The sequence below is a fragment of the Macroventuria anomochaeta genome (assembly GCF_010093625.1).
Source record: "Macroventuria anomochaeta strain CBS 525.71 unplaced genomic scaffold BU25scaffold_2, whole genome shotgun sequence".
NCBI lineage: Eukaryota > Fungi > Ascomycota > Dothideomycetes > Pleosporales > Didymellaceae > Macroventuria > Macroventuria anomochaeta.
Window position 1 is genome coordinate 638818 of NW_022985363.1, and position 17479 is coordinate 656296.

Sequence of the window (17479 nt, forward strand, 5' to 3'; positions counted from 1 at the left end):
CAGCATGGTAAACAACGTCCGTGCAGCAGCGAACTACGAGTGAGCAAACCTTAACCGCCAGCTCCGTGCCTGAACATGAACCTCACTCGAGACTGCGAACCACAGCACCCATGATATTACTCCCACGCGGCACGACAACGTCGAGTGTGTGGATAAAACAGTGAAATGCAGTTCATGGGCCTAGGGGCGTGTCTACAACGCGCTCTCACCCTATATTGATGCCGATATAAGCACCTCCGCCTCGTTTGATCTGATTGCACATCGACCATTGGTCGTAGCCTCGATCAACGGCTCACCCATCGCCCGTCGAGACGACAGACCCAAATACATGCCAGGCAAGTAAATACCTCGTCCCGTTCGCAACACACCATGACAGCGTACGCCGGCTCGCTCGCCGCAACGACGCACACGAACCCATCGAGCACACACTCAGTATCGGAAACTTGAATGTGTGCGCTTGGTAGGCTTGGCCAAATAAGCCACTGCCGATGTTTTGAGCCTCGATGAGATCCTGAGCGGTTGTGCCAGACGAGGACGTCTGTCTCGAGCAAACAGACTTCCCGGAGCGTAGGGCGGGAATGCGGATGATTGCAGTGTTGTGATTGCCTTTGATCTCCTAGACGAACAGCTTGAGAACGACATGTTAATCTCACACCTCGAATGATCATGTTACTCGTATCTCTGTATTGATATTGTGCACCCCCATCGCCTATGCAAACGGGAATGTCCCATGTCCAGCCTCGTTGTCAGCCTTGTTTGACTGTAAACTTGAACCTCGAGATACTCTGCCCATAACCTTGTCCTCGCCTGCACTCTTCTTATCATCGCCGAGCTGCTTGCTCACTCCCACCGCCGGGCTCGGCGGCGCACTGACCTCCGCCAGCGGCGCCTCCACTACGAACACCTCTCCGCCCGCTCCATCGTGGTATGCACTGTGTCGGATTGATGAGTTCAAGTGTTGACTTGCGCTGGACTGTCTCTGTCTTCGTTTCGGCAGCGATGGAGGGTGCTGGCTCGTTGTGCTCCCCGTAGAGGATTTTCGGCGCGGTGCGGCCCTATCCTGCTGCGCGCTTGCGGACGCTGAATGAGATTCATGGTCATCATGCTGTTGCAGCTGGTGCAGACTATCATTTGAAGACGACTTCGATGAGCCCGGGCGTTCAGTAGCTGTCTTCTCTGGCGCTGCTGTGCTGGTAGCAGGCCCGCTACTAATAGGCTTCCGCTTTGCCAAATTTGCTAACGCTGATGCTGCTTGTATCGGGACACCCCATGTCTTCTGTTTTCCAGGTGGTAGAGGCAGAGGCGTTCCGGGAGGTGGCAAGGGCTGGCCGCGGCCCATGGGCTCTGTGTGAGATTTCGTGACAGGCTGCGGTGATGGAGCTTCGGCGGGTGCGTCACCATCGTGGAACTGTCCATTGCGGATATGTACGCCGATTGGCAAGTGGGTGCTGTCTACACTACTCTTCTTGCGGTGAGGCTGCCCAGGAGTCTGCTTTGCAGCAAGCCAGTTCCGAGCAGCGCCAGCGGCGGCATTGAAAGACTGGTTGAGAGTCTGCTTCTTTGTCGTGGTTGTGTGAGCACTGTGTGCTGCTGCTGCGGCGGCGGCGATTTGCTCCGGAGTCAAATCCTCCTTCGATTTTGATCGGGCGTGAATGGGCTCAGTCGGCAGATTTGGTGTCAAGTGCGAGGATTCTGACCAGAGCGTTGGTACTGCAACTTCTTTTGTGGCTTTATCGGGAGGTGTTGACGCAAAATCCGAGGTGTTGGATCGCAGTGGAGAGCCCAGGGGTGTGATGTGTGGTGTCGATTTGGAGCTTGGCTCGAGAGTTTCGGTAGATGCGTTGTTCGATGGTAGTTTTACCGAGGGGGTAGATCGTAATGAGCGTGCCTTCGTAGGCGTTGGCCTCCAGTCGGTTGCAGAAGTAACCCCCAGCCCGATCTCTTCTGAGTCGATGCTCGAAGGTACAGACAGGTGAGAGTGTATCGAGTCGGTATCGAGCTGCTCGATCTCTACAGACGCAGAGTCCAGACCGGAACTATCCTCAACTTTCACATCGAGCTCTTCCTTGCCCTTCCCTGCGCCCTCCCATATTCCACCTCTGATGGTCTGCGCAATCGTGTCCATGAAAGGCATATCATCCCAGTTTGGTGATACCAGTGTTTCGATCAATACCTCCTTGATACGGCTCTCGATAGCTCTGAGTATGGGGCCATATGTGATCTGTCGTGAGCTGACAATTGGTTCCACTGACAGCTCCACACGTGGTGGTGTTTCAAAGGTCATCCACAGGCGATTGCTTGGGGGAGGTTTGATCCGGAGAAGTAGGTGTCCATCCAATCGCTTCAGGTAACACCCCAGGACTAGCGTAACCTCACGAGCCTTGAACCGCTGGCCTAGATCAATCCTAGCAGTGGCTTGGATCTCGATTCGAAAATTCCCTTTGTAGCTTACGTCGGCTTCAACAACGAGATCGCCGTCGACGGTGAGCTCCTTCAGCTTGGGATTCGTGACGAAAGGCGGTAGGGTACCCATGTCAATCTTGCGTAGCTGGACATTGCTGATTAAAGCAGGCTTCGGTACACGTGCGATCTTCTTCGTGATTTTCGTCGCTATGAAGTTCTTGATCTCAGGTGTCTTGTAGAGTGCAAGGAAGACTCGACCAATAAGCGCATTTATCCACCGTGTATGTAGGTTTTCTTCGTTTGCGTGTAGTTGCTGCACAAGCTTGACAAGGTCTGGCGTGTCGAACTTGAGTGGGACCGGAGATGGGTGGCGAGCTGTGTGGTCCTGATGATGTTCCTGAGCTTGGAGCATTGCGTGGTAGAAGTCTTCCTTCTCCGAGCAATTGTCAGAGAACAGGTAGAAGGCCTTCGCTTCGGCGCCAGGGTCGCTCTCGAGCTTCTGATTCAGACGAATACCTGCAAGCGTAAGTTGGATGGTGCCATTCGGATAGGCAAAGGTTACGTACAATTACGCTTGATCCATAGCTCCCCCTCTGGTATCCGTTCGCCTCCAGCGTATATATCCACTTCGTAGCGTGCGAGCGAAATCACGTGGCGCACATCGAGCTGATCTTCGTTATCGTACAGCATGAGATGTCCGAGTCTGGTACGCGGTCAGCCTCTACGTCAGCCATGCCACTGCATAGGGCAGCCTACCTCAAGACGACATAGAAGACGTTCCGGGCCTTCTTCGTCTTCGTATTTGGTGCGTCCAGCGACGGGCTCATTGTCTTGTTCCTGTTGAAGATGTTGCTGTACATCGACTGGTATATGCTAGGACTCTCCATGGCCACCACAGCACCAGCAGGAGTTGTGCGCTCTGGGGGTTTGCCATTCACGCCGCCAGGCACATACTCGCGGCAGACCGCGAAGTAGCCAGCGAACACATCTGCCTCATGGGTCCTGCCCTTCAAGCCTTCGAGTATGTGTTCATCCAAGCCTACCCCAAGATTCTTGAGGTATTCATCCTTTCCCTCTTGGACAGATCGATTCGACTTCCTGCGCCGTTCCTGATCTGCGAGGTCGTTTGGGGGTTCTTCCAGGGGCTTCGTGTCGGTCTGGGCTGTAATCCAGTACCAAGCAAAGACAGCGACAGCCGGCAGCAGTGTCAGTCCTCCTATCAGATACCCCCATATGAACGTCTGCAACAACGTCCCATACCCCCAGGATCCAGCCCCACTCATCTTGCCTGTTGTCTTACGTTCTTTGTCCGCTCATCATTTGTGTGTATCGCGTTTCAAGGGCTCGACTCTATACTGTAGATTGTGGACTGTGGACTGTAGTACTCTGCTCAGAGTGGATGGGACGAGAGCTTCAGGGTTCGATCACGCGGATGGGCTTGATACGGTTCGAATACGGTCGTAGCGGGCGACGCTAGTGAAGAGATGCAGGTCCTGACGGGCATTGAGCGGATCAAAGGTAGTCTGGGCACGGCATGGGTATTATTGCTTTGAGTAAAACGACAGCAACACGATTCTTAGGTTTGTTGCGGTGAGGAATGTGAGCAGTCGCGTTGGAGCTGCGGGGCGGACATCGGAGCTTCCACGTGTGGAGACGCATGCGTGGATCAAGGATCACTAGCGTGAGGTGACCTCATCTTCGAGATCCACCACCGAAGCTTGATTTAACATTCGCAGATTGTGACCATTGAGGTTCCGTGTTGTTACATTGTCGCGCGCAGCGACGTATATTGCACGTCTAGAAGACGAAGGTTCTCGCATACTTGCGATCTATCTCTGCGTACTCATCTCTGAGCATCTTGCTTCTGAGCTTGTTCAGCCTCATCACTACGCCTTCTTCCTCGCCCTCAAAGTTCTCAACGTCCTTCTCGAGCTTCTGAGTGCCACGAATCTTCCAGATCAGCCCTGTCAGACCACCGCTAGTCGCGGAATCTTGCTTGTCTCGAGCTTCAGCTGCAAGATATGTCATGATCTTGCCCCATGATTCGAGGCCAACCTCTTCGCACTTTTCGCATTTCTTGCGAAGCTCGTCATCAGCGCTGATCGGATCCAGGCTTTGCGCGATCTTCGAAGTGGAGACGCCGTCGCGCACCCAGGACAATCCTTGCTGGCGCTGCTCAGAAGAAGAGCCAGCAGTAGCAAAGAGGATCTCCCCAATGTAGTTCTTCAATGCAGCCTCCTCACAACGATCTTTCTCACCGCGAAGAAGAGGCTCATCTCCAGATGGTGGTACTGGAGGGTAGTCTGGCTCTTTCAGCAAGCTCAGTATTGTGCCCATCAAACTCGAATCCTGTGCATTGCTGTTCGACAAAGGTGGTGCGTCGTCCGCAGAGAGACGTGCGCGAAGAAGTGAGACGAGGATAGGCAAGGATGCGGCCATTCTTCCTTGTTCTGCAAAGAAAGTGGCTAAGTTCGTAGCGGCGTAGACGATGTTAGGTGTGATGAGTTCCTTCGGGGCGGCCGCAGACAGCACGGCAGACTGGCGATCAATGACCGTCGAGGGGTCAGCGGTCGGCAGGCCTGCAATGGCGATGTCGAGCGCCCAGCGATACATCTCCTCAGCGGAATCGGGTAGCTTCTTGAAGCTAAGCCAATCAGCGTAGCCAAGCGCTGCTGTGACACGTTGGTGTGTGGTGAATCCCTTCGTTGTGATGATCTTCAGGTAAAAAGTCTCTGGAGTATCGCTGGCAGGTACACGGTTGTCCTCATCCGGCACTTCTGGCATGCCTGGCAGCACGGCTTTCGGTCGCGGGTTCGATTTCGACTCGACGAACTCGGGTGCCCATACGTTTCTTCTCCATTTGTCTGTGACCCATCCCTCCAAACGCTCCGCTGCTGCAGCCATGCCAATCAGCACTTCATAGTAGCCCTGCCTCCATTCCTCGCTCTTTGCAGTAATGTCCAATCCTGCCTTGCCAACGCCAGGGACCAGGATTCCTCCTTCTTCTTGTTCAGCCAGGCCTGCTCCATCTGTATTCGGGTCCTCTAATCGACTGAGCGCATGGTCAAGCTCATCGTAGACCCGCGCCCAATTAGGAAAACCTTCCTCTTCATTGTTCTCAGGCACCTGCCACCACTTTCCTCTCCTGAAACGGAACCTCGTAATCAGACTCCATTCATGTGGCGACGGGAAGGCGCGCTCCTGCTGCTCGCTCAGAATGCCCATTCCAGCGATACTGACGCATGACGAAACCAAGAATATGAGGATCGAATATCGCACACTCAATTTCGCTGTCTCCTTGATGAACTTCTTATGGTTTGCGCTTATCGAGAACAATCGAGCGATCTGGCCGCTAGAAAGGTGTTGGCCTGAGGGGTAGAGGAAGGGGAGCTGCGGCCGCGATAAGCCTGGGTGGGCTACGAGGAATTGGCGCGGGTGCTTGTACGAGAACTGGCGAGGACATGTGATTTCGGTCGATCGTGCATTGGATGACCGCAGTGCCTGCTGAGGCAGCTGCGTTCGACGAACCGGAGGCGGCATTGTTTCTTCGCTGCGACGCGAGTGGTGAATCTTGCGGAGAAGGTGAGCTTTCGGAGGTGCCACTAACGCGCCGCTACCGCCTACTGGTGACGGTTAGCGCCCGGCAGAAAAGTTGGGATTTCGCGTTTCCATGTTCGCGCCCGACTCTCCACAGTCAGTACAACACCATTTTTACGAGCCCATTATGTCTAAGTCCGAGCTTCAAGAAGAGAAGAAGAGCCGCAAGAGGCAGGCGGAAGAGACCGCAGAGGCGCCAGTAAAGTCCAAGAAATCCAAGAAATCCAAGGACGTCGAAGCCGCCGATGCGCCCGTAGAAGAGGTGAAAAAAGAGAAGAAGGATAAGAAGGATAAGAAGTCAAAAGACTCGAAAAAGTCCAAGAAGTCCAAGGACGTCGCAGAGGATGTTACAGAGGGGGCTGCTGTGGAAGCTGCGCCTGCTGAGGAGAAATCTGAGAAGAAGTCCAAAAAGTCGAAGAAGTCGAAGAAGCCCGAGGACAGCGCCGAACCTACTAAAGTCGATGGAGATGTCGCTATGACCGATGCGACCGCCGCGGTCGACGACTCAGCCTCGAAAGACGAAAAGAAAAAGTCTAAGAAGGATAAAAAAGACAAAAAGGAGAAAAAGTCTAAAAAGTCCAAGACTGAGGCTGAGAGCGTGCCCATAGAGGAGGCTGCTACAACGAATGGCGCAACTGAGGACGTCGCTATGGAGGACGGCGCCGATGCAGAAGTGAAGAGCGAGAAGAAGTCCAAGAAGGAAAAGAAGGATAAATCTGACAAGAAAGAAAAGAAGGAGAAGAAAGAGAAGAAAGAGAAGAAGTCTAAGAAGGCAGCGGAACCTGATGCCAATGGCAGTGCTACAGCGACAGAAGAGCCTGCTGCTGAGACCAATGGCAATGCCGCGACAGAGGAGGCTGACGCCGGTGCTGAGGACGAGACTGAAGAGGCAGCGGGCAAGAAGGGCCGCTTCATTGTCTTCGTCGGTATGTTTAATGCATCTATCCAATGTCAATTTCCGGCTAATCATATCAGGCAACCTTCCCTACACAGCTACCAAGGAGCAGATCGAGGAGCACTTCGCCAAAATCAAGCCAACCGAGATCCGTCTGCGCACATACAAGGGCACAAACAAATTCATGGGCACCTGCTTCGTCGAGTTCGACCGTTTCGACCGCATGGAGACAGCTCTGAAGAAGTACCACCACTCCGTCTTCCCTGACGGCAAGAAGAAGGAAGGCCGTAAGATCAACGTCGAGTTGAGGTGAGCAAGACCACATCCCCAAGCTCCTTCCCAGGGGTCAATACATCTCTATCTCGGCTAACAATATCCCAGTGCTGGCGGCGGCGGTAACAGCGAAGCAAGACGCGAGAAGATTACAGCCAAGAACAACAAGCTGCACGACGAGCGTGCAAACGACCGCGAGAAGCGCGCTGAGCTCGAGATGAAGCAGGCCGACCGCGCAGCTAAGAAGGGCAAGAAGGACGCGAATGGCGAGGAGGAGGCTGCTGCTGAGCCTGACAACGGCGGTATCCATCCCGCTCGTCTTGCCATGATGGCTGGGAACGACCGCCCATCGCGTCCGTCGTACCCTACGCACAGGCAGCGATACTAGATCTTTTTATGAGAAGGATTGAGGACTCGAATACGCGAACCCCCATCTCGCTATAACTGCTTGGGTTGAGCACACGACGAGCTCTGCATTGCATGCCTATCTGGATAGAACGGAGCGTTTCCTTGTTGTTTGTTAGGACTTATGGCCTTAGAATACCATAGCATAGTACTAGACCTCAGCCAATGCTGCTATGACATCACGCATCACAAAGTTGACCATCTCGGCTCTTCGAAGCGACTTTAGGAACTGACCAATTAGACTTGCGTATAGTGAGCCCCACGCATTCTTAGTCACCATTACATCTTCAGCGATCCTGGAGTTCCGCCCTTACAACAACAAATACATCGTAGATTCAACAGCGGTAAGTAAGTGTCGCTCATGCGTGTAGTGTATCTTGTCTCTTAGTCGTTCTTACATACCATTCTCTTTGCGTTTCTGGACCAATATATGGTCTTGGGACGTATTCATCATCCTGTTCTCTCTTATCAAGCTGTTTTCCGAGCGCTCGGCATGTGACCTCTACACCACTATCCAAAAGTTTCAACATATCAAAAGAGTAAAGGAACAGTAGTGGAACACTATCACCACACGAGCCTATACTGACGAAGACAAGGTCACTTCTCCCCAGCATATTTTCAACACCATCCTATCGACTACACTTCACATCATCGTTGCCAGTGCATAATAAAACCCAAGCCTATCCCAGTCTACAACCCAATATGGCATCAGGCCCCTCAACAACAGAAGGCTCAACCTTCACCCCCGACATCCCCTCTGAAGCCGTCGTCAAAGCCACAGACGACATCTACATCGAATTGACGCCCCACGACCTCGACTCGCGTGCCCTAACAACCTTCGTCCGCTCTCCCAACGCGGGCGCAACCGTCCTCTTCATCGGCACAACGCGCGACTCCTTCAACAACCTACCCGTCTCCGGCCTAGCATACACATCCTACACACCCCTAGCCAAAAACACGTTGTTCAAGATCGCAACCACGATCCTGGAGAAACACAAGTGCACCAAGATCGCTATCAGTCACAAGCTGGGCGAGTGTCCGATCGGCGAGGAGAGCATTGTGATCGCGGTGAGCGCGCCGCACAGAAAGGCGGCATGGTTGGCGGGCGAAGAGGCGTTAGAGATGACCAAGGACAGGGCTGAGATTTGGAAGTTGGAGAGATTTGAGGGGGGGGAGGGGGTGTGGAGGGCGAATAGGGATGGAGTTATGGGGAACAAGGTACCGAAGGAGGAAGAGAAGGGGTTGCCGAAAGTGTAGAAGGACCTGGAGTCGTGGAATGGAGCTAGGGGAACCGGACTGTGGCAGATGAATTAGGCAAACAGTACTTGGGCGGGTGCGGGGGAGGTTAGTGAGGTAGAGGGCCTCAAAATGATGGGGTGCATGATGTTGATGTTGAGGCAGGCGGAGAGAAGGACAGTAAGGCTGGCAGAATGGTAACTCTAGATCTGGCACTGCCAAGCAGATCGCGTTGGTTTAGAGGATGTGCTAGTTTGGACAATGCCTTTGTCTGGAAAGAGCTGAAGTTGCTTAGCAATTGAGGCTTTCGAAGATCGCACGGGTTTGGCGAGGGATGGCTGAAGAAGCATTACGGGAGGATAGATCCACGGAGCGGGAGCTATACTAGTGACTACAAAACGATGTCAACTTCCAACCGATCAGCAGCTGAAAAGACATATTACACGGATGCACATCGATCGATGACGGGAATTAAGCGAGATGTGGCTGCGAAGCAGATCCTCGCAAGTCATGTCGAGTTTCCGTTGGCTCATCCATTATGCAATGACATGGTTCGAGCTGAAACGACTGCATCGCAGGAAATAGTATGTAATGCGGAACATGCTATTCACGAATAGATTCAAGGTGTGGCAAACAGTGCTGATGCGGCCTCGACGGCTCCTCAGCCAGCGAGATTCCATAAGTCAATGGCTACAGAACAGCCTTCTGAAAGACACATGGTGTATGTTGTATACAAATGGTCGAGCCTGACTCCTCAGGGTGAGCCTCCGGGTAACGTTTAGGACTTGTAAAGTACCTTATCTTGTACAGTAGTACTTCAGTCACGCCGAAGTCATGTGTAGATTGACTTTGGATCGCATTGTCAAGATACAAACATCGTGGTCGAAACAAGCACTGGTCGAGGCATCAGGGTTCAGCACCATGTTGCTGTCACTCGCCATCGGAAAGTTTGAGGCCCACGCTGACGTGACAATGGAAGGCTGAGGACTTTGTTGTTGGTACCGGAAATGGTTGAAAAGTGTTGGTTACACCACTTCATGCTGTGGGGTAACACGCCGGCAGGTGAATAAGCTCGACGCCTGGGTCTAGTAAGGGCGAATACTGGCTTGAAAGTCTCGCCAAGGGTTGCGCTTGTGTATGTTCCGGCTCCGAGAAGGGCAATTCCGTTGCTTTATTAAGATCCGTGGACAGAACTTACACACATACATGTCAAGTGTCGTACAGTGTTCGGACTTTGTAAATTGCCGGCGCACGTGGTAGTCACATCCAAGTCCATCTTCCGACCTGCAAAATGTCAATTAATCTTGAGAGGTTGTGGTCTTAACAATGCTGATCCTTTGACACCAGGAGTGCCAAGATGCTGCGCTTGATTTGATATGCTTAGATGCAGCCATCGAGTCTCGCTGGAGACTGGCATGCTCGCGCGAGACGCTTCCCAGCAGTGGATCGACCTGCCCGCTCGGTACGCAGCTCAGCCGGGGCTGACTTGTACACTATTCTTACATTCTTAGTCTTACACTACGGCTTGTAGTCACTGAGGCTTTGCGTCGTTGCCGTCCCCGTCTTCCTCCACTATTCTTGTCTCCCCCGCTCTGAGCAGGGTCTCGCCAAGGCCATTCGGCACGTCATCTTCTGATCGGTATATCGAGTCGTAGTTCAACCGCCTTCGCAGAATGGACCGTGCTTCTTTTAGGTTCGCGATGTCTAACGTCCACATGGTTCCGCCTATAGCCATGAGGCCAACACTGAAGCAGTTCATTGTGGCCATGTTTAGTGCTTGCAGGGCATCAGACATGGGACTGAAGAACTCGTGCGGATTCGTATTCGGTGCGTAGAACGATGGCTGGGCGCGAAGCTGCCGCCGCCAGACGGCCTTGCGTGTTATCGCCGTCGATGCTACAAGGCATGCAGAGCCAAGCAAGAAGACTGACAGTTGGCGCAATGAGCGTGGTGATGTGACAGGCGTGCGTTCAAAGGTGGCCTCAGGTGGTGACTGCAGCCGCGGGCTGTTTTGCGGTGGGCTGCTCTGCGGGCTGTTCTGCGGCGGCGAGTTGTTGACCGGCGGAGGGGAAGACCGTGTCATCATGCGAATGATTGGAAGTTTCTGTATGGCTTCCATGAGCCCGTGTAGTGATTATGCAGGTAATCCGGGGTAGTTCTGTTAGAAAGTTGCGGGATCAGCTTCCCCTGCTGCAGGTCGTGCGGACCCCCGAGATGATATGCGACGGCGGTCAGGCCGTTCTACCGGTCGCCAGACGTCGCACAAATATTTCGGGATATGATGAGTCGTATGATGATTACAACAAGACGATAAACGGTGGTTCTTGGAGGGCAATGGCGTGTTGTGAGAGGCTGTTGTTTTCGTTCACGAAAAAAGTTGAAGGTGCTACTCAATTGACCGCGGTTCTGCCAGGGATGGCTGCCCTTTGTCGTGACTGCAGATGAACAACAACTCCAACAACATCGCCAAGATCTTCAATGTACTGCAGCTACATGCCGCCACTGCTCGCAACCACTGCTTCAAACCGATGGGTACTTTTGACTAAGCTGTCTGCACGCAGCTCGGACTACTGCGTCATATTTGGACAGACTCGATGATTCCGAACGTTGCTCAAGGACACAGCATCTGACTGTACACAAGCAACGTGCAGGACCCTCATCCCGGGCCCCATAGGGCACCATCAATGTGCTCCCTAGTGTTCGCTCTCGCAGGATCGCTCTTCTCTTTGTCTCGAGGTCCCAAATCTGCTCGGCGACCCCGTCTGCTAGCGATTCCTTCTGCAGCAACTACTAAATCAGTGGCAGGCTGTGCTTTACGTTTGCCAAATATGCTGGCTGCGATGGCGGTAGCTTCAAGGCTACTGTAAGCTTCTCAATAGTGTGTGATACCAATGATCTGAAGAGGCCAAGGATATTCCTAGAGCGCAGTGTGTGTGCATGCTCGTGCCTGGGCTACTTCAGCCCTGTTCGTAGTCGCGAGCAACACCATATCTATCCTGGCTGTCCCTTTTTGCCAATCGGAATAGGCAATGGCTCCTAGTTGCATCCAATGTCACCAATTGAACTTTGTCTTACCATGACCGCACGCTCACAGACGCAGGACCGCGAGAATAGCTTCACCATCGCGCATGTACGCGAGCCTCCGACCAGGTACAACTCACCATGCGGTACGATCTTTGGTGAGAGGGAACCTGACTATTGGTTTCGGCTGATAGTGTTGCGCAAGGCATTGACTATGTGGCATCCTCGATTCGAGTCGATCATCACGAAGCATGAAATCTCGAAGAAAACAATGCACATGGGGTGAGAGTGTTGTATAAAGTCAGTCATACCTCCACTCGAAGGGAACCACCAGCATCAGCAGATCTTCAGCGCCAACAAACATTCTCATTGCACTTCATTCGTTGACCTTTCCTCACTTTCCACAACAACATTCAATATGCTCTTCCAAAACACCATCTTCGCTATTCTGGCTTCGGCCTCCTTCGTTGTCGGTGTAGCCTTCCCCAACAACGACAAGCAAACAACCACATGCTCTGCTGGTAAGACTGGTGATTCATAGATCCATCACTGGACTGATTACTGACCATTTCACAGTCTACTCAACCAAGACCAAGACATATGAGACGAAGAGCACCTACTACGAGACCAAGACTGACACCAAGCCCTATCCCGCCACCAGCACGAAGCTCACTACCTCTACCTCGACGTATCCCTACACCACTACTGTCTACAAGCCGACGGCAAGTTCCATCATCCAAACTCTCAGCATATGTATTGACAGTCTCAGACCAAAACATACTACGAGACCAAGACCTACACTGACAAGGTTCCCGTCACCACTTACACTTACAAGACCAAGTACGAGACCAAGACCAGCACAAAGGTTGAGACGGACAAGAGCACGTAAGTCCACCCTCGCTCAATCTGACCCTCCAACCATTTTCTTCGACTCGCAATGTAGTCAATCTTCGAGTAAATGCTGACTTCGACCAAAAGCTCCACCGGCTACTCCTACAAGCCCGTCACAGGCACCGTCTATGTCACTTACACCTCCTACAAGACCACGTATGAGACCAAGACCAAGGAAACCAATGTCCCAACCACGAAGTATGAGACCGAGACTAAGACTGTCTGCACGACCAAGAAGGGCGGCTACTAAGCGACTCGCAATCATGCGAAGCGAACAGATTGTTGCTTTGATGTCCTGCAGTGACAAATAGCATGCTGAAGCGTGGGGTTCAGGGTTTTGGCCAACTGGGATCACTCCTTATGACTGGATGAGTAACGATGCGATGAGATTTGCACAGCCACTCTTTAGCAATGAGACTTTATTATGCCTGATATATCCATCTTCCAGCCAGCCAAGTGTAAACCTCACACCTGAACGTCTTTTCCCTAGATACGCTCACTGCGTAGGTGCACTCGACCCCGCTACATTGTGCACATTGCGTACCATCTGTTGAAGCATCGCGTTCTCATACACGGATGCAGCCCTAGGTGACCATCGTGGCAGTCCTTCGTTCAAGTGCTTCCACTCCAAGTAACCCGGGCCACCTTCTTCCAGTCTTGGTGGGGCGACCTCACTCTACGGCTGTGTTCTTTGGCTGTACGTTCGATGCCATTGTAGCGATGTGTGGCTATGTGCAGTGTAGTGAGGGTGATGTATGCGTGTATTGTCTGAAGCGACGGCGGTTGGTCCAGACTTGTATCTTGTGCAGGCAAGGAATCGGACGGGCTCAGTTCGTCCTTGCTGCCGCTGCCACTTGTCAACTTTCTTCCTTCCCATCCCCACGCAACTGCTGCACGATAAAACCCATATTGTCAGGTGCATTGCTGCAAAATCCATCCACACGGTCGCGACCTCCCCATCCACCTCAAGCTCTTTCGCAGTCTGCATCAGCTGGAGGCGACGATACCTCCGCGCTGCACTTCAAGGTCCAGACCAAGAGTCGTCTAACATTGGGTATCATTCTGCAATTCATAGCCTTGTTGTCCTCTCTACATGTTTTGCACTGCACTCATCCCATCTTGACGTTCGAAAAGTCCATCTCGGGGTGCTGCGACTTGAACTGCTCCAGGATGTCCAGCTTCTTCTGCTCGTCGCTTGTCGGCTTGCCCATCTCCTTCTGCCTCTGGTCAAACATCATCTTCTCTACCATGCCCCGTGTCTCGCCGTCCAGGTCGCCAAGCTTGCTGTTCTCGGGCTGGATCTTGCTGGTATCGATCTTTGGGGCTGAAGTGATGACATGCGCCCACCACTCCATCTGGTTGACCTTATCAAGGTGGATCTCGATATCCTTGCCTGTGGCTGAGGTGCTCAGGGTCCAGGTAGAATCGTCGACACGGATGGGGTGGGGGAGCTCGCCCTGGTACATATCAGAAGGACCCTGGACAGATTATATAGGGAACGCACGTCGATGATGGGCTCCTGGCCCTTGATGCCGACCTTGAGCGCGTTCCTGGCGATCTTGATATCCAGATCCTTGCCCTTGTACTTTGACTCGATCGAAACGGTAATGTCGAGGTCCTTGATCGTCTGGTCCCACTTGTAGGGCAGAGCGGCCTGCTCGGCCTGCTCCGTAGCCTTTGCCTCGGCATCGAGCTTCTTCTGCTCCTCGGGTGAAGGGTCGCTTGGCATGTTGTGCGGTTGGTGCGGTGTTTTGATTTGTTTGGTGGGGAAGGTGTTTGGCAGTTGATCCCCTCCAAACATTTGGCGGCGGCGCTCGGCAGGTGCAGCGTCATCGCCTAGCTGGCAGCTCGTTGTAGTGGGTCCATCCTCATTATACGTACAAGCACCCCGGCTACACTAACCACGTATCTGTGCTGCCGCTGCCCGAAAGCCGTATCCCTTTGCCCATTGATAAACACGACCCTGGTATTCTTTCTACATAGCTGCGCCAGCATGTCGCGATAGAAACAGCGGAGCCACCGCCGCAACAACCCCTACCGCTCGCGACCCAACAAACATCGACACAACTGCGGACCCCCGGTACACCCCGGCTGTAGCATCTTCCAGGCCTCATGGCAAGCTCCTTCGAGAAGAGTGTGAAGGGCGGGACGAAGATAAAGGTACCGTTCGGTCCTCTGAGCGCTGGAGCTGCTATCCGGGCTCATCTATCAATTGCGACACGCTAAAGCGTACACACAGCTTGCGGCCCCAAAGTCGAAGTATGTCGAACATATTCTCGTCGCGACACATGCAGGCGAAGCAGGCGTTGCTGAGATCTTCCGCGCCCTTACGAACCGGTTGCGCGATTCGACATGGACGATCGTATTCAAGAGCTTGATCATCGTGCATCTTATGATACGAGAGGGCGAACCTGAGGTCACCTTGAAATACCTGGCGCAGAATCCGCAGAGGAAGCTCGCTATCAATTCTTTCACAGAGGGTACGTGCTTCAGATTGGACTGGAGAGGAGAATGGCAGCATGGCCTATAGCTCGAAACGTCACACCTCCGCAAATCGATGAGCCATGCCGGTTGAAGGGCGAATGGTTTGCTCAGCAAGCTTGTGCTGACGTATGTGTAACAGTGCAGACTCAGGGTCACAACATCAGAACATACACCGAGTATCTACTCCGTCGAGCAATTGAGTATGGCGTAACGAAAGTCGACTACGTACGTGGCGGCGAAGGCCGTCTCAAGCGGTTGACGGTCGAGAAAGGCTTACTTCGAGAGGCAGAGAGTGTTCAGGAGCAGATCAGATACCTGCTGAAGTGCCAGGTACGCTAGATTGTGGTTGCGTGAGAACTCGGTACTGACGAGCTGGTAGCCGTTCGACGATGAGCCGGAGAACGAGATCACGTTGACTGCATTCCGACTGCTTACCATGGATTTGTTGGTGCTGTTCCATGTCATGAACGAGGGTACGATCAACGTTCTAGGTAAGATGACCACCAATGCAGCTGCTCTGTGACCGTGCTAATCAAGCAGAACATTACTTCGAGATGTCGAAACCTGATGCAACACGCGCCCTGGCTATTTATCGAACCTTCGCAAGACAGACTGAAGCAGTCGTTCAATACCTCAGCTTGGCTCGCTCGCATGAACATTCAACGAGACTAGAGATACCCAAGATCAAGCATGCCCCGACAAGTCTAGCGGCGTCCTTGGAGGAGTACTTGCACGACAAAGATTTTGAGATAAATCGTCGCCAGTACATCGCAGAGAAAGAGGCCAAGAAGAATGGAGGGAAATCCACGAACGGAGCGAGCAATGGAGCCAGCAAAGCATCAGAACCACGACCAACACCATCAAGCCAGCCAGCTAGCCAGCCCAGCACTCAATCACAGACAGCACCAAAGGTCAACACCAACGCACCTCTCATTGACTTATTTGCCTCTTTGGAAGATAATCAGCAAACCATGGCTACGCAAGCCCCCATGCAACAGCAATACCCGCAACAGACAGGGTTTGACCAAGCGTTCCAGCAGCAAAGCTTCCAGCAGCCAGCCTTCCAGGTGCCTCAACAGACCGCGAATGATGTGGCTTTCGGCCAACAGCAGCAGCCCTTCATGCCACAAAACACACAAAGTACCAATCCTTTCCAAATGCAGCAACAGCAGCAACCGCAGCAACAACAAATACAGCCGCAATTTACGGGTGCAGGTTTTGGAGGGTACACGCCTCAACCATTCAGCCCTCAAAACAGTCTTGCACCAATACCCCAGAATGGCGTGCCAGACTTTTCTCAGCAACAGCAAATGCAGCTTCCCATTATTGCTGAGCCAATACAACAACAACAACAGCCAACATCCACCAATCCTTTCCGTCAGTCTATGTTACCAAGTATGACAGGCGCGGCTGAGCCAAAGCTACTCAACAATCCCACCGGTGCAAGCTCACTGGGTCGCTCTGCAACAAACCCATTCGCGAAACAGACTACTGGCTTTCAACAGCAATCGCCCCCACCTATGGGCTCGTCGCCGTTCGGTGCCCAGTCGTTCCAGCCATCGCCCTTCGCACCACAACAGGCACAAGCACTCCAACCTACGCCTACAGGCACAAACCCTTTTGCCAGGAACGCATCTCCACAAAATGCCACATCTCCGCCAGGTGGTCTCTCAGTACACGCAACTGGAAGCACGAATCCTTTTAGGCAAAGCGCATTCGTCAACCAGCAGCACGGCTGGCAAAACACTGGCAGCGGCACAATTGGCGGCATGAATATGGATCAAGTGCCTACACAGAGCGTGTTCCCACGACCTGGGCAACAACAGCAACAACAGAATTTTCTTGGCTAGTCACCGAACAAGGTCTGGTGGTGGGGTGAGGGCGATGTAGTCGTTCTGCACAGGGGAAGTAATGCGGTCATGTGATTGAGATCACTCTGGCTACGGGTATTGCCATGCTATGGCAGGTATGGCGTTGGGCTTGGTCACTTTTCGTAGTTGCCTGCTTTTGTTACTGGAAGATACACCTGCATGGAGCCGCAATAGCGTGCGGCACACCAGGCAAGAGAAGGACTCAAGAGCTCTTGTGGGTAGACGAGCTAAGGACACTGGGAGGGCCCCTTTGTAAGTTTAGTTGATTATGCAGCCACAAGCCGGTAAAGGGCATGCACCGGTGAATATAGGTATTGATACTGCGGCACCTCATCCAGTCACCAACGCTCAGAGGTGACTGACAAACCATGCGGCTCTGCGCGGCCATTTAGGCGACGGCGAC

At 53.0% G+C, this 17479-nt stretch overlaps 8 protein-coding genes across 8 annotated transcripts; 4 read left to right on the forward strand and 4 right to left on the reverse strand.

The window, feature by feature from the left end:
* Nucleotides 1-709: 709 nt before the first annotated feature.
* Nucleotides 710-4013, reverse strand: BU25DRAFT_357433 (uncharacterized protein; the record flags this gene model as incomplete). Its single annotated transcript, XM_033703572.1, has 3 exons — nt 3160-4013; nt 2970-3106; nt 710-2919 (listed from the first exon to the last, which is right to left on the reverse strand). The coding sequence occupies exons 1-3, from the start codon at nt 3684-3686 to the stop codon at nt 710-712; spliced, it is 2874 nt and encodes a 957-aa protein (XP_033566919.1). The 5' UTR covers nt 3687-4013.
* A 107-nt stretch (nt 4014-4120) lies between these two features.
* BU25DRAFT_81452 (uncharacterized protein) lies at nt 4121-5967 on the reverse strand. The gene has a single exon (XM_033712144.1). It carries the CDS (start codon nt 5941-5943, stop codon nt 4201-4203), a length of 1743 nt encoding a protein of 580 aa, XP_033566920.1. The 5' UTR covers nt 5944-5967; the 3' UTR covers nt 4121-4200.
* Nucleotides 5968-6106: 139 nt separating this feature from the next.
* On the forward strand, nt 6107-7735 carry BU25DRAFT_487165 (uncharacterized protein). Its single transcript, XM_033711259.1, has 3 exons — nt 6107-6926; nt 6976-7204; nt 7277-7735. The coding sequence occupies exons 1-3, from the start codon at nt 6128-6130 to the stop codon at nt 7554-7556; spliced, it is 1308 nt and encodes a 435-aa protein (XP_033566921.1). The 5' UTR covers nt 6107-6127; the 3' UTR covers nt 7557-7735.
* Nucleotides 7736-7894: 159 nt separating this feature from the next.
* Nucleotides 7895-9213, forward strand: BU25DRAFT_487166 (molybdopterin-converting factor subunit 2). Its single transcript, XM_033711260.1, has 2 exons — nt 7895-7921; nt 8170-9213. Exon 2 carries the CDS (start codon nt 8276-8278, stop codon nt 8828-8830), a length of 555 nt encoding a protein of 184 aa, XP_033566922.1. The 5' UTR covers nt 7895-7921; nt 8170-8275; the 3' UTR covers nt 8831-9213.
* Nucleotides 9214-10187: 974 nt separating this feature from the next.
* Nucleotides 10188-10892, reverse strand: BU25DRAFT_436470 (uncharacterized protein; the record flags this gene model as incomplete). Its single annotated transcript, XM_033708949.1, has 1 exon — nt 10188-10892. One exon carries the CDS (start codon nt 10890-10892, stop codon nt 10341-10343), a length of 552 nt encoding a protein of 183 aa, XP_033566923.1. The 3' UTR covers nt 10188-10340.
* Nucleotides 10893-12248: 1356 nt separating this feature from the next.
* On the forward strand, nt 12249-12971 carry BU25DRAFT_453921 (uncharacterized protein; the record flags this gene model as incomplete). The annotated part of the gene is made up of 4 exons (XM_033709833.1): nt 12249-12351; nt 12407-12537; nt 12600-12715; nt 12809-12971. The coding sequence occupies 4 exons, from the start codon at nt 12249-12251 to the stop codon at nt 12969-12971; spliced, it is 513 nt and encodes a 170-aa protein (XP_033566924.1).
* An 859-nt stretch (nt 12972-13830) lies between these two features.
* Nucleotides 13831-14450, reverse strand: BU25DRAFT_330228 (CS-domain-containing protein; the record flags this gene model as incomplete). Its single annotated transcript, XM_033702346.1, has 2 exons — nt 13831-14178; nt 14226-14450. The coding sequence occupies 2 exons, from the start codon at nt 14448-14450 to the stop codon at nt 13831-13833; spliced, it is 573 nt and encodes a 190-aa protein (XP_033566925.1).
* Nucleotides 14451-14833: 383 nt separating this feature from the next.
* Nucleotides 14834-17055, forward strand: BU25DRAFT_453923 (ANTH-domain-containing protein; the record flags this gene model as incomplete). The annotated part of the gene is made up of 5 exons (XM_033709834.1): nt 14834-14881; nt 14961-15201; nt 15345-15535; nt 15585-15696; nt 15746-17055. The coding sequence occupies 5 exons, from the start codon at nt 14834-14836 to the stop codon at nt 17053-17055; spliced, it is 1902 nt and encodes a 633-aa protein (XP_033566926.1).
* Between the last annotated feature and the right edge of the window lie 424 nt (nt 17056-17479).